The sequence below is a fragment of the Platalea leucorodia genome (genome assembly GCF_965183815.1).
Source record: "Platalea leucorodia genome assembly, chromosome: 9".
Classification (NCBI taxonomy): Eukaryota; Metazoa; Chordata; class Aves; order Pelecaniformes; family Threskiornithidae; genus Platalea; species Platalea leucorodia.
The window spans coordinates 36471783-36494680 of NC_138831.1; the positions used below are offsets into that span (position 1 = coordinate 36471783).

At 34.9% G+C, this 22898-nt stretch overlaps 1 protein-coding gene across 14 annotated transcripts in view; it reads left to right on the forward strand.

Moving 5' to 3' along the window:
* ZNF280D (zinc finger protein 280D) overlaps positions 1-22144 on the forward strand; it is a 55069-nt gene extending 32925 nt beyond the window's left edge. For 5 of the 14 annotated variants that reach the window (XM_082322636.1, XM_082322633.1, XM_082322634.1 and 2 more), the window contains 6 exons: positions 837-899; positions 1464-1582; positions 1774-1810; positions 10108-10153; positions 12779-12834; positions 18077-22144. In XM_082322636.1, coding sequence (XP_082178762.1) covers positions 837-899; positions 1464-1582; positions 1774-1810; positions 10108-10153; positions 12779-12834; positions 18077-18713 — 958 coding nt within the window. In that variant the 3' untranslated portion in view covers positions 18714-22144. Of the gene's footprint in view, positions 1-836; positions 900-1463; positions 1583-1773; positions 1811-4503; positions 4602-5980; positions 9977-10107; positions 10154-10635; positions 10946-12778; positions 12869-18076 lie in introns of those variants that run through there. The other 9 variants (XM_082322630.1, XM_082322632.1, XM_082322629.1 and 6 more) reach the window with 8 other exon arrangements.
* The last annotated feature ends 754 nt before the right edge of the window (positions 22145-22898 follow it).

Here is a 22898-nt window from a genome sequence, read left to right on the forward strand (position 1 = left end):
GCTGAAATAGTTTACATGCTTTTATACATATCATCTATTGGCTGCATGCTTAAAAAAATAATAAAAATTAATATGCTTGATTCTCATTGTACAAGAGAAAGTTTACTCCAGAAGGGGAGAGGGGAATCTAAGGTAAACTGTTCCTACTGTTGCCCATGTTCTGGGTGTTGTCAAATTTACCAATGCAGTAAAATAGCCAGTCTTTTGTTCCTTGTGTCCTTGATGCACTAATGCTCCCCCTACTTTGACCCCTTGCAGCACCTATCATCACCTTTCTTGGTGAGCATAAGGAACAAGGGATGGTGAGGAGGAAGGCTGTTACAGGGAGGGTGTTTCTGCAGTAGCAGCCCCTGTACTCAGCTGCTCGCTTTTTGTTTCATATGGGAGTACAGTGTTGGCACATACTTAACCTGCATATGAGAGAACTTACAGGTTGTCTGAAAATGTGATTTATCTCATTTAAAGCCATCTCTGTAGGAAGCATGAGTTCAGCAAAGCTTCACTTCTTTTGTGGAGTGCTGTATAGCCACAGCCATGGAGGCTTCAACTGTTCTTGAAGCAGTGTAACTGTTCTTGCAGTACTGTGCTGACAAAGTTAAGCCTTGCCTCTCCCAAACTCATTACTTAGAGAGCCAGTGTTTTAAACTACAGCTGAGATTCACAAGCCTGTAAGCTTTCAGCAATTTAATGTTTTAGAATAATACCAGTCAGTAATTGAGCCTTCTATTTTCATGCCTTGTCATAAGCAAATTACAGTACCATGTACAGTGTAGGGGATATGTGGAGTAATGTACTCAAGAAAACCAGTCTAAGTGGTGATGTTTTCTTATATTTAGTTTTCACAGTGCTCGTCCCAGTAGAAGATTTTGGATCTATAAGAAACATTCGGAAGAGCTGCGGTAATTCAGCTTTTTTCAGTTACAGATCATTGTTTTCACTTTCTGATAGTGAACTGATTAGTGAAATGAGATTAGAGCCTCTTGAATTTCCAGGCTTCCGCAATTTAGAAAGAGCAGGGAAATAAAAACATTAGCCCTTCCACTAGCAGTGTTCTGTTCGGTGGCAAATATTTGTTATTTGTCCACATTTATTAACTTCGTTCTTAATCCTGAGCAGTTTTTAAAAACATTTCTGTGTCTTTATTTTCCAGTTATTCATAATGTGCAAAATGGAGGGCAGGGAGAGAAACAAAACAAACAAACAAAACTGAGAAACTCGCGCTTTACAGCTAAATTTCTGTCTAAAGTGGTATTCTTGGTACTACATCCAGCATGGAGATGCCCTGCCATTGATTGGGATTTCCAGGTGCTAGCTGCAGTATAAAAAGTAACAAAGTGTTTTTGTGAGTCATCTAAAGTTGAAGGAAACTTTTTTTATATAATCTGTCCAGTTGCTGTAAGTTAAGAAAACTGTTTTCACAACCATGTTGTATTTATACTTCCTTTTTACTTTCTCTTCTCTAGAGGTGTGACTGTAGTATGTCTTAACTGTGATTTCCTGACTGATGTTTCTGGCTTAGATAGCATGGCCACACATCTGAGTGAAAGCCACACTCATACTTGTCAAGTTATCATAGAGAAAGGTGAGTACGTATAGTGTCTTTTTCACATAGTATGCGTACATAAATACTTACATGTGGATGTCTCTGTGTTATTGCAGTCCTTTTTTCAGTTGTATTATCGTTATTTCTGTGTACTTGGATTTGAAAGTGAGTACTTCTGTATTTCTGTGTTTTAAAATATTTTTAATTAAATCCTTTATTTTTATTTTCAGTTTCTGTAGATATCCCAGCTGCTGAACAAGTATCTGAGTAAGTTTTGTTTTACTGCTCAATGTTTATTTCTATTAATTTAGTGACAGATGGCCAACATTTGCACTTTGAACTTGGGTTTCTTTTGAATCTCATAGAATTTGAAATGTATGGATGAACACAGACCCTTACTTTCCTAGTGCTTTTTGCTCTTACCATGTCCACAATTACAAGAATGGGGAGATAAAATAATTACCTACTGCAGCCCAAATCAAAACCAGGTTTTTGTTCAGTTTGGCTAAAGAGACATAAATAATTCTTGCAGTATTAGAACTTCTCAATCCTGATATCTAAGTCTAGACATAGTGAGACTGTTACTTCAACTTGCTTTTCATACTAGCTTTATTAAATGAGTGGTTTATGTTCTTTAAATAATATTAATGTGAATTTTTAAAAGTTACCTTTATTGAAGTAGGACAAACTCAGTCTTAATCTTCTATAAATATTTACAAATTAATCTTCAAAATGATGCTATTTATATGACAAAGGTATACTGTTTTGTATTGACTTTTTAATTCTAACTTTTAAAGAAAAATTAATATGAGAATTTTGGCTTTTAATTTTTTTAAGGATTTGAAAAAGAACCTGCAGTATTGTGGAGATTGTGTTACAGGGTTTGCCTGGCATTGTTTTTTAACCTTAGAAGAATCAGACATGCCAAGCCATCCCCGATTATCCTGGAATAGTACCTGAGGCTTTACAGTGTAGCTTGTGAGCCTACTTGTGCCTTAATTGAAGGTTCAGAGGCGTGTCGGTTGAATCAGACATTTGAGTTCTCTCTAAACCGTTTCAGAACACAGGAACAAAAATGTCAATTAGACTGCGAAGAAAGATATTTTAGAAGATGGAAGAAAATAGTTTAATTTAACAACAAAGTATCACTGAGTCCATCTAGCCCATAGCAGGATTCTAAAAGAGATTACATATTCTCATGCATGATGAGAACTCTTCCAACAGAGCAAGAAGTTCTTAGGCCTTTAAGCCTCAATCACCCTTCACTAAGTGTTGGCAATATCCCCAATAGGTTATTTCCTAACTATTAAGTATTTTCTTTCTTAGTTTCCATAAAGTGGCCAGTAAGAGGGGATACTGGAATAATCTGTCATCTGATCCAAACATGGAAATACGTATCTTTGGCTATGAGTAATAGTTGAGCAAAATATATGCTATAAACTTCAAAGCTCTACTAGTAACTGTTTAGCATGTGATGCAGTTGAATAAAACTGGTGGTCTGATGGGATGACTAATAGGCATTATTAAAAAGAATTGAAGATATTCTGGCAGGAATGAACAGGGGAAGGAAGTTAATTTGGGAAGGCATTCCAAAAAGCCATTTGAAAAATGAAATTCTGGTTTTGGAGCACAGAATATTGAAATTGGACAAAACACTGGAAAGAGTCATCTAGGAGGGTGAGCTATACTCCCTTCATTATTCCAGGGTAGCTTGTGTCCTTTAATAGTTTAGATTTCAGTGAAACTCAAACAATGATAAAATGAAGTGTTGAGCTGTGATACAACCTTAGCTTTTCTACTTGGAACTGGCATTAGGTGTTGGGAATTAATACTTGCTGAACAATATATAAGGAAAGGTTATAGATGTATTGAATGGTGGGGAAAGAGGTACAGTTGTGGGAGGCTCTTGTCAGTACTGCACAAGGATCTTGCTGTCTTGAATATATTACAGAGATGTCATAAAAATATTTAAGAATGTTGGATGTACCAAGTATGTATTACTCGGAAACAGAGGGGTGGGCGCTGAAAAGATTTGAAGTAGAGTCAAGAATATGTGCAGATGTGTTTCTGTAAGCTGTTAGGACAGATGCAGATAGCCATTTTTTGAGAGTTCTGATGTTGGCATAAGATTATTTATTGGTACTACATGAGGTGATATAATCTGTGATGGTGCTTTTTGAACCTGTCATGCTCGTAGACTTCATTAATTTCAGTAAATCTTGTCCTGTACCATATACTAATTCTCTGACACTTTGGACAAGAATATATCATTGCTAAACCTAAGAGCATGAATATACCCGTGTAGTAGATTTTAAAATTCATTATTTGCAGTACAGAGTACACACAAAAATGTTCATCTCTTTGCGGGATGGTTCTTCACGGTACTCTGTGGTTTGCTTTGGAAGAAGAGGAACTGGCAGACAATATTCATAACTTTTGCTGTGTAGTTTCTCCATGATCTGTGAATGTTTCTTCCCATTCTTTGACCTATAATTCAATGAGGTATGACTTGTTTATGGGGCTCTTCAGAATCACTTCATCGTCAGAAACAATGACTCACAGTTACAATCTTCAACACTTTTGGATCTTCTCTTGCATCCCTCAGATGGTATCTTTTGGTATCTTTTATTATGTATCAGACTGTCTGTATGTGTTGTACAACTCATCTTTATTGCTAATGACCAGACGTGTTCTATGAGCTCTGTGTAGTGTTGCTGAGACTCTTTGGACCAGAATCCTGCCATTAGTAATACAGATAACCTAGCTGGAGATGTTCCAGCAGGAACTGCTTTTTAAATTGTTACTCTACATAAAGTTGCCTTGTTTGTTTAGTGATCCACCTTGTGCTGAGGGAATAAGGCTTAATAATGATGTCAGTACTCTTCTAATGCTCAACTCTCTGCTTTGCGCAACAATTAATATATTTTTAAATGAACTGACAGCAGACATTTTTGTTGCAGGGGAGTTGAAAGTGAGCAGGTATCCTATACTGCCTTGGCTCACTGATACATCATTGTGGACCAGAAAATTGAACCCAGTCCAGCTTGGGATTATTTTGGTATGTAAGCAAACAAGGATCTGACCAGACCTTTTCCTTTTTCTTCATACATTGAAGCTGTGGTATTCTCTTCTTGCATCTTTTAGGCAGCAGGTCTGGTCTTCTCTCCCAATATTGTAGTCTGGCAAAGGCCCTTCTGTGATAATGTTCTCTGCTTTGCAGCATTGACTTGCAGCTTTTTGGGGGCTATACTCCTTTGAAGAGAGGCTTACCAGGAGTTTCACTTATGTGATGCACTGTTTCTTTGCTGATCATTTGCAGTGTTTCTTTGCTGCTCAAGTCTATCAATATCATCCCAAGCTAGAGTAGTGTATAAATGGTGACGTACATGTGTTGACATCAAAGCCCATTTTGTTCTGAACTCAATCCTAGCTTCTGAAACTAAAGGGCTTTGTCATTCTCTTTGGGTGTTCACTAAAACATACAAGTCCTGATCTATTTAATATTCAAGTAAGTTGCATTTTTGTCTGCCAATGACTTTACAGTATATGGTGGCAAAATATGCTTTGAATGACTTCTGTCGCATGTAACTGCATAAACTGAATCTTGGCCAAAGGAATTTTTTAGCTGCTTTGCTCTGGTAGCTAAGCTTCTTTTTGTTCCTAAATACTGTAGGAGGAAAGCATGTGATGGAAGCAGATACATTTATTGAGCCTTGATTCTGAGGGTGGAGCAGCCACAGTTCATTCACACCTTGTTCTTTTGGTATCATCTCTCATCTTCAAGGATGCTCTACTCAAGCTGCTGAGACATCTGCTGCTTTTGATTTCACTGCTTCTGACTTCATCTTTAGTTCTAGATTGTCTATGGCAAGTTTATCCATCAACAGGTTGTCTGGATATATGATGGGCTTTCCTTTTGTTGTGGTAACCATCTAGTGTTCCTCCAAACTCAGCCTCCTGCTTACAGTGGAAATGTGTCTTAGGTGAATCTCTAATTTACTTGCTTCCAAGCAACCTAATAGATAGAGCTAATCTTACTCTGAGATCAGTCACTGTTATAACCTCCTAGTTATAAGAGATTATTTCTAATGAATGCAAGCTGTTCTTGATTTGCAGCACTTTCTTTTTCTGCATAATCAAATTCTCTGAGATTAATCCATTTTTACCAGTATTTTGTCCTCTTTACTGTTAGTATTCAAACAGTAGCAGTTTTGGTGATAGTGAGCTTCTACAACCACTGGGGTATTGCTAATAATAGCAAGGATCCTGTCATCCATTGTCTCTTATGCATATTTTGTGATTGAGCATCTGCACGCTTACTCGGTACTCTAAATTCTCGTTGTTCTTTGCTACTTTTTTTTCTTCTGACAGAAGCTATGTTCCATCTTGAATGCTGCTGTTCAAGCATCAGTTACCTACTACAGGTTTTTCTTGCAGGACTTACTTCTGTTTCGACACAGCAGCATTCAAAAAAGCATAGTGGGTTTGTGTTTTCATTGTGAACATGCTGTTGCATTTCAGAGGAAGTTGAATCTGCGATATTTCACTTTCATTCAGGTTTCCGGCAACAACAAAACTGGAATATGATTGCAGATTTTTGTGACTTTCAGAAATGTTCTCTAAGAATTTCCCAAAAATTACACTAGATTGACACTTCGATTTGAAGTTATGTGAATTATACCTCATTTGAATGCTCATTTGGAATATTATAATTTCGTTCTTTTACAACTTTGCTATGGAAATTTTTTAAGTTTCAGGCTTGCAGTTAAAACATTTGAAAGCTACATTCAGATTTGCCAGCTTTGTGTAAATAGTTCTCGTAGAATCAATTGGCATTGTGGCATCCTGTTTCCATTTGTGTGAGGATCTCGGAAAAGTTACTTATGTGGAAAACTCGTAACGTAAAAACAGTACTAAACCATGCAAGTAAACCTGCCTGACTCGATATTAAATATCCCTGATGGTCCCAACAGCTACCAAGTTACATGAATAATGCAACATATTGGACCACATCTGCAAGGACAGAGCATGAATATGCGTGGTATAACCAGATTAGCATATGGTCAAAGAACTACGATTTCATTTGTATGTACCTTAACCCGTCTCTTTTTTGTTATTTTTAGGACGTTGAGTGTCACTGCATTATGGGCTCTTAAAAGACATGTAGTTGCAGGGCAACCTTGCTTGATTAGCAAATTCTATATTACCTTTGTTTTGAAAGTCTTTCTGACAAGAAAGTAAACGTTTGTTTCTGTTATTCTGTTAAATGTTTGTAACCGCAGCTTTATGTGTAATAACAACTGCTCACAATAATAGTTATTATGTAGCTGTCTTCATTGCTAACCCCATCTTACAGGTGAGAAACTGGAGACAGTGTCAAGTAACATGAATGTCACCATCTTTCCTTTCCCATTCAGTCATTAACAGCGTAAAACACCATAGCGTAGAAGCAGCTTTTTCTTCTCTCTAACTGTGTATTCACATGTACATTCCCAGTAAATGCTCATACAATCAGATATTTGGGGTAGAATTGTGCTTTATGAATCATTTGCTCTACTTAGAGTTAAAATTTTCAAAATGGGGAATTTCTGCTAAAAGCTGGAGTTCTTAAAAAAACAACAACAAAAAAAAAACAACAAACAAAAAAAGACCTTTCCATTCTTTTGGTTGTAAAATAGATTTATATTTATAATGCTGAGTATGGTTCAGTTGAGTGGGTGGAAGGTACCTTGAGCCACTTAAATAACATAAAGTTGTTTTCTAGAATTTCTTGAAGCTATAGTCGTCCTAGAAAAGGTTACTTTTGGTAAGGGATGTTTGGCAAAAGATTCTAGCTGAGTTTCTGCTTGCCCAAAGAAGCTGTGGGAGTAACTCTTTCGTTGTAAGAAAACATGACAAATCGCTGGACAGACAGTTGCTCATGATTTCAGCTCTGTGTGTGTGTGTGCAAATATACATAATTTCATAAGTAAGAGCAGGGGAAGCAATGAGACTGTATGAATTTCAGAAATGAGAATACTTCCATCTGTGCTTGGACTGTGCATTTTAGAGTCTACTTGTTTCACTGATTCCAAATCTCTTCCATTAGTTCTGGGTGACTCCTCATGTATCAAATAAAGTTTTAGATCAACCTGAATTTAGACTTTAAGGTGTCTAAATTAATGTTCTTACTTACCTGGCTTTTATTCTGAGTCTCTTTGGTTTTATGGCCAGTCCATTCTATTGAGTATCTCAGTCAAGCTGAAATTTTGTGCTCAGCTGCTACATTTTGGGGCCTTTTTTTTTTTTTAAGGGATTGACAATTAAGGGGTATTTTTTCATTGTTCTTAACTAGAAGTTTATTTTTATGTAGAATAAAGAATCTTTGGAGAGTTCTAGAGATATTTCAAAATTGCTCGAAATTGTGGACCAATAGGCTGTACTTATGGTTTTTGTTTTATTGTCATAATGTTCTTTCCAGAAGCACTGTAGCTCAACAGATGTAAGGAAGTACATTGCCTTTGTTGCTGTTTGACAACTATGGGATTTAAGATATCTTAGATCATAAAAGTGTTGGGAACATCACAAGGTGATAGTTGTCTGTGGTTTCATATCCATTTATGAAACTTCTGCTAATTACAAATTAGAAGGAACTACTTCGTAAAACCTATTCCTAAACAGAATGAAGATTGAGAATATATGTCAGGAATCCAAGGTAAACCATATTAACAAAGATGTGGTTATCACAAAATATTATAAACCCTGTTCAGTTCCAAAACAGCATAAATTAGCCAGTTTGAATCTGTTGTATAAGCTATAAAACATGACCACAGAAATCTGTTAGAATTTGATGATGTAAAATAACATTTATAATGTATTTAAAACAATCTACAGATATTGGATACAATTTGTACCCATTTATTTTGATGGTAAAACTTACATTGATTCAGACAAGAAGAACTATGTTTTGTCCTTGGATATATAATATCTGATTTATTTGTGTCTAAATTGTTCTGCTCTTTCAAGAGTGACTGTTTTTAGACAAATTACTATTTCCAACATATTTAAGTTCTTGCATAGAAATCATTAAAGCAGTGAAGCTAAGCTAAATATTTGGTGTTGCATCATCTTTTACTGGTGTTGCTACTCATGATTAAATACTTCAGAGTATTTCACGTCCCTGACCCAAAAAATGTGTTGTCATTTGATTTACCCTGATAATTTTTCTTTGTTAATTAGATCAGCATTGTTACAGTGCTATCATAGCAATGTTATTTTAAAACAATCCTTTTTTTGAGGTTATTTTTGCCATCTTTTATTGCAAATTAAGATATAATAATTAAAGTAGTTATAAATGGTTGCTTATACTACAGTCCAAGTTGTTGGTTACCTGCTACAACATTAGTGTTAGAAGGTGTTTATGGTGTATTGAAAGTGTGTGCTAAAATGATTTAAAAGGTCTGGTTTTAGCACTGCTTTCTTGGATTAAATTAGGAAAATACATGTGGTAGATACCAATCTAATATTAGTATACATTTTTCATAAAATTTAAGTTGATAAAGCTGTTTCTTTTGTCAAGTATTTTGTACCTTGTAGACAGCCATTAAGACTCGCTGAGGTCGTGAATCATTTAATTTATGATTAATAACATTATTTAAATATAACAGAGGCAGCACCATACTTCAGCAGATTAAATTTGCCTTTAATGCAGCATCAACAAAGAAGATACAGGCATAAGCAATTTTGACGGTTTTGTTCAGTTTTTCTTTTTTTAATAGGAAACGTTTGAAAGGTTAGATTTTGTATTAGAACTGATGACTTCAAGGTTTTGTAGGAGACATACTTCTTGCTATCTCTGCGATAGCATTTTCTTATATAAACACAGAAAATCAATTTTAGTGATGTTGTGATAAGCTCTTTAATTAATGTGGTTTTAAAAGTCAATAAATTTAAATAATTTATAGCTCATCTAATGTATGGACTGTGCCTGTGAAAGTATTTTGAGGGAAGTATCTCCTCCAAATAGAAGTTAGAGGTCAGCTGTAATGTTTTACAGTTGCCCTAAAGTAAACTACAGCTGTGTTCTGGGTATTTGGGTTATGGTAGACAATTAAAAGAAAACTGAGGTTTTTTGCCGAATGTTTTTGTTGGGTCGTAATGTAGCTTTAGGCACTTTTAAAAAGTGTGTTTCAGCAAATTTATTTCAGATCTTAAATACTGCAGTCATGGTTTAAAAGGCCTTTATGATGAGGAGGTTATTTCTCATGTAGAGTTGCAGTAAGCGCTAGAATAAAAGTATTGCTAGCTTAAAACTGTTGCTTCCTGATTTTCATGAGGTGAGATAAACTTGTTTCATGTAACCCATTCCAGTTATCTTATAATTTCTGTATACCCAATAAAACATTTTAAAATCCTGAAATGCTCTTCTGGAATTCTGAAGTATGTTTAAGCTGAAATTAAGTATCAACTTTAAAAATTGATTTCGGATTACCAAGCTGCTTTCTTACTGTAAGTATCTTCATCCTTATCTCTATTTAAACCATACAGTATTTTAAAACATTGAATCTTAATTCATTATCCACTAGGTTAAAGACCGAAATCTCCATTAGAGAGAGAGAAGCTAAGTTGGAGGTAATGTCTTTTCTTTTCTCCACACAGTCTAACAATATCTCTGAACTTCATAACTAGTTTGAAGATCGAAGACAGTTATTTTTTTAACTACACATATACTACTGGGTCGTGGTGTTCAGAAGATATGCATAGTGCAAAAATCTAGCTTTCTGTGTTTTACTACAAAAAGATATGGCAGTGTTGGAGGGACACCTTTAGTATGTCTACCACACCCAAAAATTTCCAGTCTGTAGTCAGTCCATTCTGGTTGGTTTGTATGCCAGGCTCCAGGGAAGGAATGGTTTAGTTGCCTTATGTATCTTCATCTTCAGGGAACCTGTAAATTGACCTGGAATATAACCTGACATCTGGCTAAATATTGACTCTGAACTGTAACTTTTTTTTAGGTTGTGTTGTGGTTTTTTTTTTTTTTTTACCTCTTTAAAGAGGAAAATCTTTGGAAATGCCTCTTCAGGCCTGATTTTTTTTTTTTTTTTTCCTAGGCACATGTACAAATTTCCCTCTGCTTTCTGCCTGTCAGGAAGATAAATAATCTCACAGTACATCTTCTTAACTTTTTTCAAAAATATAATCTTTGGATTCTGATTTTACAGAATTTTCTTCTGTAAGAAGTTGTCTTTCTGTTGCCCTTCAAAAAGGGCAAACTGTTACAGAAATCCCAGCTGGAAAGAGAATGGGAGAAGTCCTCAGACCTAGTAAAGATTTTTTTGTAACACTGCCTACTTTCTGAAACACAATTAAGCAAGATTCTCAAACATTCTCAAAACACAATTAAGCAAGATTCTCAAACACACACAGTAACACCTTTTCATAGACTCCATTACCACTTCAGGCGTGTTTTCTCTTAGTTTTTCATTTCTTTTTCATCCCATATTGTGTTTCAGCATTATAGAAGATGTGGAATTTGCATTTTTTGCTCCACAAAGTTGTGTTCCGTAATATTTGCTTTCATTTAAAAATAAAACAAAAAATGCAATATCCCTATCCGTCCCGTGTCCGTTCCCCCCCCCCCCGATAAAAACGAAACAAAAAAGCAACCCACACACCCTAGCCCTTACGGTTGGAAAAGATGGAGAATACAGACAGAATAGACTACTTTGGTGTTAGCTGTCTGAGCTTACAGGACATCTGAACCAAGACCTTTCAGAACAGTCAGCTGCCGTTCAGCATGGTCTGGGCCATGTGGAACTTCTGGTTGTTTTTTCCAAGGTGCCATGGAATGCCTGTTATTTCGCTGCAGCCAGATGCTTGACATTTTGGCTGTTTGTTGAAATACACAGCAGGAGGTCAAAGAACAGACCTCAGTAGGGTGCTGAAGAACCAAAAATATGAATCAGGTTGTTTATGATATATATTTATACATAGCATTTAAAACTTGGAGAGATAAGTCAGGACGTCTTCCTTTCCTGAGGATTCCCAGGGGAGAATATGGTCAGCCAGGGCAGAGGAGGATGGTGGATAGGGAAGGAGGTTCTGTAGTAGGAAGTAAAGTGCAGCAATTTTAAGTCAGAAAGTGTTTCTTAGCATGGGTCATATGTGTATGGGTTTTGTATGACGGAAAAATAACAGTGTAATTGAAGTATAGCAAAGGGTATTTTAGAAGATAGAATAAGCTTAACTTTACCACACAGTTTTAAAATACTTACTGCATGATTTGGCCTCATTGAAACAAAATATACCACCTCTGGGGGGGAAAAAAATACTATGCTAAGAGTATGTAACATTGTTTACGCCATTTTAAATATTAAAGAGGTGGCAATACAAATAATCATTTAAAATGTTCATCTTTATGTGCAGTGATCAAAATTAACTTACAGTTGTATTCAGACAGGAAAAAAAAGTTTAATTTCTTAATTTTGTCACTTAGGCACTTACAATTTCCTAAGTGAGAATAAGATTATATGGGCAAGATGCCCTGTAGCATAGGAGACTCTTTTAGAAGATGGGTGTGGTTGTTTCCAAATGGCAGTTTTCAGTCACTTGCTTTCCTACTGTTCTAAAAACTCGGTGGGGGGTGGGGGTGTGTGTGAATTGCCTTTGTTCATGTTGTTTAGAGTTAAAAAGTTATTTCACTGGGTAAGTTTTAATAGACTCAAGAGTTTCTTCTGTAGCAAGCATTTTGTTAAGAATCTTCCTTATGCTTACACTTAATGTAATAGCATCTGTAGGGCTAAAGCACTGTGTAATGCTTAAAAAATATATTCACCTCAACTTTCTTTCTTAACTTTCCTTTGCTTTTTTTTGGCCCTTTTTTTTTTTGCTAGCAAAACACAAGTTTAGTTCAGATTTTTTTCCCCTCCAAATAAAAACCTGTCCAGACTTTGCTTCCTATTCAATAAGGCATAATTGAATTATATATGTGAAAAAGACTACAAGAGTTGCTTTAAAGTTTTGCTTTGTTTCTGGGTGTTTTTTTTTTTGTTTGGTTTGTTTTTTTGTTTTTTTTGTTTTGTTTTTTTTTTTAAACTTGGAAGACTATTTGCAAATGTCAGTACTAAGATCCATGTTCAATCTCTGCTACATAGCAGATTTATGGGAATGTCAGTGTGAAAATATTTCTACAACTTTATATTGTATCAGTTGCTCATGAATGTAAAATAAAAGAAATATCATTGATTATTACAGAAAATTTCCAGACCTAGTATATCTGAAGGAAAAACAGAAACACCAACTTTTGAAAGGTAAATACAATGATCAGCTGCATCTTGAAATCAGGTACATAAAATAACACATGCTGTGTTATTTCTTAGGTAATTGGGCAAAAGTATTGCATTATATTTTCATAAAGTGTACTTTCTATGATAGAAAATTTTGAATGGTGGTTGTAATGTACTTACTCAACAAGACATGTAGAATTTAGGCTCCAAGTGTCAAAACACATTCTTAGTAATGCTTAAACTGCAAATTAGTCAAGATTCATAAGACATTAAATAAATTGTACAGATTGTTAAAAGAAGCATTTTTTAGTAATATTGCGTATGAGTTAACAGTATTACTGGCACAATTGGGAAACAGTTTTAAAATACAGTATAAAATGTTAATTCTTGGCAAATATGTGAAATTGTTGGGTAACTAACAGTTACAGCCCTACACTTAAAAAAAAAAAAAAAAAAAAAAAAGGCAAAATTGTGGAATTTTTTATGTTAGTCTGGGGAAATAATTGAAATCTTACACATTTTGTTTGACGCATATTGTGGGCAGACTTATACTTCACATAATTCATCTAAATAATTACTCCAGATCCCACAGCCTGAAATGTCTTATTCCAGTTAGTGATCTTTCACAATTGTTGGTGTAAATTTAACCTTTCAAAGCTTAGTCAAAACATAATTGTAGTTATTTGTTATATATGCATTTATAGTGCTAAAAAAAAAAAAAGGCAAACTGATTTCAGAGTCTCTTTGTAGGTTATTTTTCTTCTTAGAAATGGTTCTGCTTTCTCTCTTTATTCTAGTCATATGCAGTGTGGGCCAAATAATTTGAAATTTTACTTTCACTTAAAATGCTTGCTTAAGAATTGAGACTAAATGGTTCAGGTATTAGAGGCTAACACTATCTTTAAGCTGCGGATTAGTAAACAGTCACTGTAATGTTGATGAATATGATGTACTAGTTTCTCCTATCCTTGTGTTTAAGTAGACAAAAATAATTTTAATATATAAATCTGTTCTGTGTTTTCTGTTAAAATTTTGTTTGATAGTACTTTATGGGCTTTAAGACAGACATGTGGAGTATCATAGCTCTAGCACCAGAGATTCTCAGTCCTCAAACACTTTTCTCTGTTATTAAGCCAAGGTGGCTATTTTGATATTAGCAAATAATCAGTGCTGCAGGAGCAGATCAGTAGATGAAAGCAGTTGATTCTGAGAATCCTGCATGTTCACTGCACTGTGGTTCGGAGATGTTTTTAGACCAGACTTGTGTTCCCTGGACAGAATGCCCATCCTGTGCACATATTGAGAGCTGTGTGGAACATCCATTGTTGGTTTGGACTCTTGAGAACCCAGCTGCGTTAGGAGCTGGAGCACTTGTGGATCAGAGCTTCCAGTTCTTTCTCCTCAAAAAGAAATCTAGTTTGCATACCCCAGGACTGCTCTGTAAACCAAACCAGTATGTGGGAACAATCAAGGAATGCGCCTCAAAACCATGGTGGTGTTTCACACCAAACTGTTAATGTAAATGCAGCTGCAATACAAGTTTTGTTACCTGGAAATACTTCTCCATAGACTGAAGGTGTGTTTGCACATGCTTTGCAACTACTCTGTGTGCAGATGTGTAAATGTCACTTGTTTACAGTTCTGTTCTGAAGTTGTATGATTTTTTTTCTTTATTGCTGAAGAACTTTTCCCGGAATGATTTTTAAAATCTTAATATAAAATACCAATATAAAATAATAAAATACTCTAAATAAAGTTAAGTGAATATGTATAGCAAAGAGCAGCAAAAAAACTTGACATAGTAGGATTACAAAACAACAAATATTCAGAGCCTAGCATCCCTCAGCCTTACTTGGCACCCAAATCTTCCTTTTTCTATACAATGAGAAAAAAAAGAAAAATCCCTCTAATTTCTAGGCTTCTGTAGTTTGGGATGGGTGTATGTTTGCACCTGGTACACTCATCTCTTGGATTCAAAATTGTGTCTTATGCTACTCCTGTGAAGTAGTCTTATTCTAAAAGCTGTCTTCATATAGACAATACGGCAGCTAGTTCATTAGTACAGCCTATGTCTGATAGTCTAACCATGGTTTGTATCATGCTTTAGAAGATGGGTTCATTGTTTTTATTAAACAGAAGTCAGATTTTACATTCCAACTGTTTACTGAAATCCTCCTTTCTATATAACAGTTATTATCATTCTTGCATTTTCCGGTCTTTTTGATGCCTGAATTTTTAGTTTTCTTACACTGTAACGAGTATTGTTTGCACATAGACTAGTAAGAGTACGTTTCATTCCTAATATTGGATGGAAGGCTATTCTTTTTCAGCTACTGACTTTATTAACAATGATTTCTTTAAATCCTATATAATTTTTCTTTTTATTGTGGGATTTTAGTGCTTCACAATTGCTAGGTTTTGTTTATTCATCTGCAGCTCTCAGCAGAGGTAAATTATCTCACTGGAGAACTGTTCTATCTAAATGAACTTACTGTTGTGCTTAGTGATCTAAAAGGTCACTGCTCTGTGGATAATTGTTTTTGTGACGGTGATTGTGGTGCAAAAAGTTGTTCAATTTTATTTTTATACTGTTTTATTGGTATAAATGACTCACGGGAAGGTATGCTGATGAGAGACGGAATGTTTCTGCATGAGAAATTAATATATATTTTTTTCTTTCTTCCTCCCCACTTCCCCTCCCTCCCTTCCTGTGTTTTGCAAAAAATGAGTGAGAATGAGAGTCTGGGTTTGGATGAAGCTAGGATTTTGGTTACTAGAAGGTGAGGGAGATTGTAATGGATTCCTTCTATATATTAAGGGCAGATTTGTCCTTTGAAGAGTTTCTTGGTATGAATCTTGTGTGTGTGTGTGTGTGTGTGTGTATGTACATATATCTAATCCATTTGGGATTTCTAGTGTGGAAACACTGCTCTGTGTGTGTTAATGAGGCATTAGTCATCCTTTTATTTAACCCCTTTTTTGCATATCTGTGTTCAAAACTTCCCACATAGAGCATAATACTGTGCTTGTTAACTCTGCAACTACACCTCACCCTCAAGCTGCTTGTTGAAAAGTAGTTGCTGAAGGTTATGTATATACACTGTTTCAGACAGTTGACTGGATTTTCATGTGAAAACAATTCTACATGTTTACTAGTATTTATATGGCTCTGCATAGTTTAAGTGTTTCTCTGGAATAGATGGGGCAATTAGGAACAGTTATGGCAGGAACAGTCATGTCAGCCACAGCTGATGGATGGTTGTGAGTGTTGGCTTTTGTGCTGGAACTTAGTCTTGAGTCTTCCCTCAAATGTTACCCTTTTCCCCCTTTTTTCTACAAGTTTGAGAAAAAGGAGAACTTGGATAGAAAATTTGTTTGTATGGGTATGTCATTTACTGGTTTAGATAGTCCAATAAATAAAAAGAAACTTTCTGTTTGACACAAGTGGCAAATACAGGTTGTAATTTGGTAAAGAGGTTGGCCTATCTTTTAATTCCTTATTATGAATGAAAAACTGGTGTAACAGGATGAAAAGATTCTTATGACTACCTCAGTGACTGGTAAGATTTCACCACTCAAGGATATCTCAGCAGTCTCTTACCCCTACTCAAATATTCCTCTGACTTAAATTTGAAGTAGGAAAGGGAATATTCTTGGATTAGTTTAAGTGAAAGTAAAACTTGAAAACAGATTTCTGAATGTTTGTAGTATGTAGCACCTCTTCCAGAACAACCATTTTCTGTAGAACTCAATATCATTTAGTATATAGGTGAATCACATGAATTGTTTTAAATTAGTGGATCAGTAGAGCTACGTGTCTAGACTTTCAGCTTGAAAATACATCATAAAGATATAGTAGCAGGAAATCAGTTATTCCTTTTAAGAGTCCTGTAACTATCTGTTGCTTAGGTAATGTTAAAAGTGGTTTTAGCCAAAAATTATTTCAAGCCATTTTTAAAACTATTTGAAGAAATAAAGTACAGATGCATTTTGATTAATGAGATATTTGGTGATACTATATCTGTCACATCTTTTGTCTGCTTGTCACTATTCAGACACTATTTTCAATGTAAGTTTTAAATTTTAGAAGTTAATTTGGGAGACTTATTTGTTCCTAATTTCACTTCCTATATAGAATTTATATCTGAAATCAGACCAACTGTTGTTCCTCCATCTTCCCCCCCTGCTTTATTTTGTCTGTCACCATCATCGTTTTAGGTAATTTGAGCTACTTCTCACTCTGAAAAATTTTGGATGGGTTAGAAGTTATATTAAACTTTTACTAAATTTAAATCTTTACAGCAAAAATTGAGCTCCATCATTGAAAGGATGGGAGAAGCTGGTGTTCCTATAACAAACTAAGAGAAATATTAGAAACTAATATTTAGAATTTGACTGTTGGAATACGAACATATGAGCAAATTGCACATACCAATATGACCAGACTATTTTGTATTTTTGTGGGTACAGATGGCATTTGAAGTATACAGTTCCGTCTTTCTGATTTTTTTTTTTTCTTTCCCTGGTTACCCTAAAGTACTGCATGCATGTGGCTTTATTGAAATAATGCAAGGTTTAAACAATCAGTTTGTCTACAAAGTTTGTATGCTGTGTTTTAGATTATACAGTAAAATTCTCATTTTTATTTGCATAATTAAGTACTGATCTATATTTTCTTCTTATAAACATACAGTTTTACTCTGAAAAGTGACTGAAAATGCTACTTCACAGGTTAATTTTTTCAGTGAATCCAAATTCGTAGTTGCTCAACTAAATTTTAGATTTAAGTTAATTTAGGTTTCCAACTGTTAGCTTTTTTCCTCGCTTTACTCTCATTAGTATTGCAGAGTCAATTTGACAGTATAAAGGTACAAACCGGCTTCTTTTTTCTTGCACATCATCAACACAAGTTTCCAAGTAGTTGTATCTGCATCTGTGTTGAAGAGGCTGTGCAGGTAGTGGAACTTAACATTGTATTTCGGAAAATTCCATGTGTCACACAAAGGGGATGACTTAACCTTCCTTTCTGGAGATGAAATGCAAGAACTAGAGTACTAATTGACTACTAAATATAAAGCTGAGTTTGTAAATACGTAAGAAAAATGCAGCCGTTAATTAAATTCAGCCCATCTTGCTATGAAAATTTGGGAGAAATACCAAATAGGAAATCTACAATACCACTTTCTCAGTGTCACTTTGCAGAGTACGGCCATGTGTTGCTTTATTTCATTTTTTATAAAAATAACTTGTTTTGGTTTTTTTTCAGCAAACAAGAGCGTGACTCTTCAGACGAAACAAAAGAATGCAATAGAAATCAAACTAAAAAAGTTGCATCAGTTGAAAAGAATGAAGAAAACTCATCCTTGTCAAATGCAGAAAATGTTCCTAGTTTGGAACTCCCTGACAACACCTCAAAGAATTCTTTGCATGAGAAAGGAGCGTGTTGTGATTCAGATAATAACAAACAATTAGTAGATGAGAAACAAAAATGTATTCATGATGAAAGTGAATTGAAAACTTGCCAAAGTTCAGATAATGTTATCTTGAATGAGCAGACTAAAGTACGTAGCTTGGATGAAACTACACTTTCAGCAATGAACGCAAGGGACTTAAAACTAACATTGGGTGAAGATGTTAGTTTTGAGCAGTTCTTGAGAAAAAGAGATGAACCTGAATCCGTTAGTTCAGACATTAGTGAACAAGGCAGTATTCATTTGGAGCCTTTGACTCCATCAGAGGTACTAGAGCATGAAGCTACTGAAATTCTTCAAAAAGGTAACGTTGCACCTTCATCAAAGAAAGCTGGACAACTCTCTGAACAAACAGATGAGACTTCTAAAGAAAGCAGTCCCAACAGAATGGAAACAACTGTAAACAAGACAGATGAAAATGAAGCAAGCTGAAATTATGTTAATTTTATTGTTTGTTATAAACAATGGTAAGAACACCATGGACCATTCCTGATGAGTGTGCTCATTGATGCTAATTATTAAAAATAAAAAAGGGGAAGCGGAGAGGGAGGAGAGAAAGAGACACTAAATGGAAGTTTTGCATATGAAGATAGCATGTATGTGTATGTACAACTAAATTTATGAAAGGTAACACTTTCAAATATATCTTCCTGTCTCTTGGATGTGATGTACCTTATTAGATTGACATTTGAAAAGAGGAATAAATTCTAATTTTTATAGTTAACTAGCCTGGGATAAGATGATTTGTTTGCCAAGAAAATATTTTTCTAAATCCTTCAGTGTGAATATCATTAAAGAGTGGAATTTAATATGAATTCACTTCTGATGCTGAAATGGAGCACACTTGTAATGATGGTTATTGGTCTGCTGATAATTTGGGTAAACATAACCCTTTGGACTTGGTGTCACATTCCTGTCTGTAAAAGCATGTAAACAGAATTATATGAATCTATGCACCTCTGTACAGGTGTAATCCTGCCAGGCTGTAAGCTTACCTTAATAAACTTTCAGTGAAAGTGGAATTATTACAATAAAAATATATATTTGTGGGGTTTTCAGTGTGCAGGCTGTGCAGAAATACCGAACATAATTGTATAAAGTAGAACATACTGCTAAAAGTACTGTAGCTGTTAGGCTTTTACCATTGTTTTAATTATTCTTAGCTGTAGACCCATAGGAATGGTCTGTAAGTCACACCAAAGTATGGTTTAATGTAAAAACTGTTTTAAGCAAAAAGAAGGAAAACCCCAAACTGGAAACACCGACTGGCATGCATTCTGCCATTTTGCAGCTGCTACTGGCTAACTGTTACAAAAAGGACACAAGGGCATATAAAGTAGAATTGTAAAGTTCAATTTCAGGACTTTTTGTAGTCTAAATTGTGTACAGAAAGATGGCTGCTGGCTTTGGTTTGGTTTTTTTTTTTGTTTTTTTTTGTTTTGTTTTGTTTTTGTCTTCTAGTTAGCAGCTAGATGTAGGAATGCATATGATTAATGGTAGCTTGCTCTTATGAACTCATTGCTCCAAAACATTCAGAATGTGCTTTTGACTTACAGTTTTGTTTCTAATGAATGTTAAATGTTTTGAACAGCTGTTAAAGCACTGCTGTAAATTATTACTTTTTGAGTAAATATTTGCAACAAAATTTTGTCTTTGTGCATAATTTTATGCTCAGCTTGAAACTTTGGCATAGTCTTCCCACATTTATTTTAAAAGATTTAGTGACAGTTCTCCAAAACTATTTCATTTTAAAATTGGGAATTTGAGACTTATGTGGGGGGTTTTGTTTGGTTGGGGTTTTTTTGTTGTTTTGTTTTGTTTGTTTTTTAATTAAATGAGCAAGTGCCTATGCATAAACATATTTTTGTAGCTGTGTATTGTGGTAAGATGTGCTAACTTTTCCAGATTATATAGAGATATTTTTCTGGGCCATCAGCATGCAACTGAAGTCTACTCTGTCCTCCTAGGTTAACTGGGCTGAGCTGCTAAATGAATCTAATCAGCAACAGTATTAAAATTTAGAGATCATCCAGCTTATTGTTGGAGCCTCTTAAGAAACCACATCAATCTCAACATCTCAAAAATTGCTTGAAACTCTAAAGAGTTATATGACTTAAATTTTGAATTGCATCTTAATTTTCATCCATGCAGGTTTAGAAGACTTTTAAATGAAAAGTGGAACAGTTTACATAGTCACAGCTCTTCAAGATCTGCCACTTTAAGAACTTCACATAACAAGACACACGCAAAAGCTGAGAGCAATAAGTTGCAGTATTCTTTTGTTCTTTAAAGATTTTAGTGAAATCGTTAACTCAAGGTATGATTAACCAGTCTGATGTCTTCATGCATGTACACGTGGAAGATTATAAAATACAGCATCACACTGAGGACAGTTTAAAGGACTTAATCAGCTATGGAACTTGATGTGTATGTTACTGAAGGAGTTCCTGAATGCATCTGCGTTTAAACCCAGAGAAACCGCTATAGTATTTTTAATCTGACTGATGATCTTCCATGCAAATGATATATTTTGAATAATGCTCTGATATGTGGTGTTGGAAAAGATAAAGTTCAACTGGAAACAGTTGTATGATACTTGCTTGTAAATTCCTTATATTTGTCTTTTATTATGCAATTAAATTTTTAAAACATTTACCATTTTAATAATAAGAATTTGGAAGAATTTGGCCACATACTGTTGAGAAAAGTTGGAAAATAAAACTTGGATTGAAAAATATGTGTATTTGGCAGACGTGTATATATATATATATATATATATATAGTCTCAGATACTTAATATGTAAAGCATTGTTTGTTTCAAACCATGTAGAGAATGCTTACACAAAAGGTAATGTTAGGTATAAAACACCCAAATAACTAGTAGCCCTTCCAAAGGAAGAGGTGAGAGAGGAATAGATTGTTCTAGCAAGACCATCAGATAGATTTAAATAGGTAAGTAAGGTGTATCATGAAAACAGTGGCATAGTATTTTTGTGAAGGAGAAAAACTAAAAGCTATTACAATTTTTCCTATATGAAGGAATTCAGTTGCTGACTAAACACTGTAGGAAATGGCATAATTATGAAGATTACTCTCTCATGTTATTTGGGAGGTTTCCTAGAAATAAGTTAGATTGCTACTTTTGGCTCCAGAAGATCAAGTTATATTGAATGCATTTTGAGTTATTTGAACATAACTGCACACAATTCCGTTTTTTGTTTGAGTCATTTGAAAGTTGTTTTTTTTTCCATCCAGCTGTCAGTAGTTCTTATTCTGTGCCACCTCTCTTTTTGTACTTAGGAAGTAAGTACATTTTACCTCCAGTTTTCATTGCCTTACCAAAAAACCAGTAACTTAAAGTTAATTCTTGTTACCCATACTAGAATCGCAATTTCCCCTCATCTCAAGAGATTTACCATATTTGCTTGAATAATCATTTCAGTTTGTTTATATAATGTTTATTTTTAAGGAAATCACATGTGTATGCTATCTTCCTTATTTGCATTTAACGGAAAACTTGTCATTATTAGCTTATGGTCAGTGGGTGTTCAATCACTTGGAGCTTCCTCAAGTGCTGCCAATGTCTAAGTTTGCCTTGTGCAGTTTGGGAAAGAAATTTTGGCTTACTTGCTGTTCAGTTTTTCTTTAACAGAATAGATGAGTAAAGCCAGGAAAAAAAGATCAGATCAAATCATAGCACATACTGAGTTCTAAGTATTGGGTAATGTATTTTAAACAAGAAAATTTTTATAACAAAACCATGTCCACTTTTCTTTTTCTGGAAATGGGGAGAGAGAAGAACCCTGGGCAATAGGTGTTAAATCACGTTCTGTGGTGCTTTACTGCCAGAAGGCATTAGAAACTGAAGGTCAGGGTAAAGAATCTTGAGTAACACTTAGTATTCTGCAAAACCTTAAATAAAAGATCTCAAAGCTTTTCTGCAGGCATTGAGCATTGTTATTTATATGCTGGCATGTAGAAAGCAGTTATTTAGGAAATTAGTTATTAGGAAAAACTTCTTCACCGAAAGGGCAGTCAGGCCCTGGAACAGGCTGCCCAGGGAAGTGGTTGAGTCCCCATCCCTGGAGCGATGGGTGGATGTGGTGCTCGAGGGCATGGTTTAGTGGTGGACTTGGCAGTGCTAGGTTAACGGTTGGACTCGGTGATCTTAAGGGTCTTTTCCAACCTTAATGATTCTATGATTCTATGAATTGTTTTATGCTGTAGGGTATACTAATATTCCACCAAAGACTGTGGCCATAAGCTGTCCCAGTAGAGTTTTGTTAGGGACTGTTTAGAAATTTTTGTGTAGGGCAAATTTTCTACCTGATTGTTCTTTTTTTGTTTTCATTAGTGTTTGATTTTTGAGGCTTGTGAGCTTATTTTGTCTAGTTGCATCCTGTATTTTTTTTATGTATGCTTAATATGCCTCTAATAAAAAAAAAAAAAAAAAAAAAAAAAACTTGGTAAGTATGTTTTATGATTACTTGAATGATTTTTGCTTTTAATAAAACCTTTACTCCAGTTTTACTGTAGCTCAAAAGGACAGTTCTTAGATGAAGCCCGGCATGCTATCTCCTTTGAACACTACATTTTTATGCATAATTTTGACTCTCT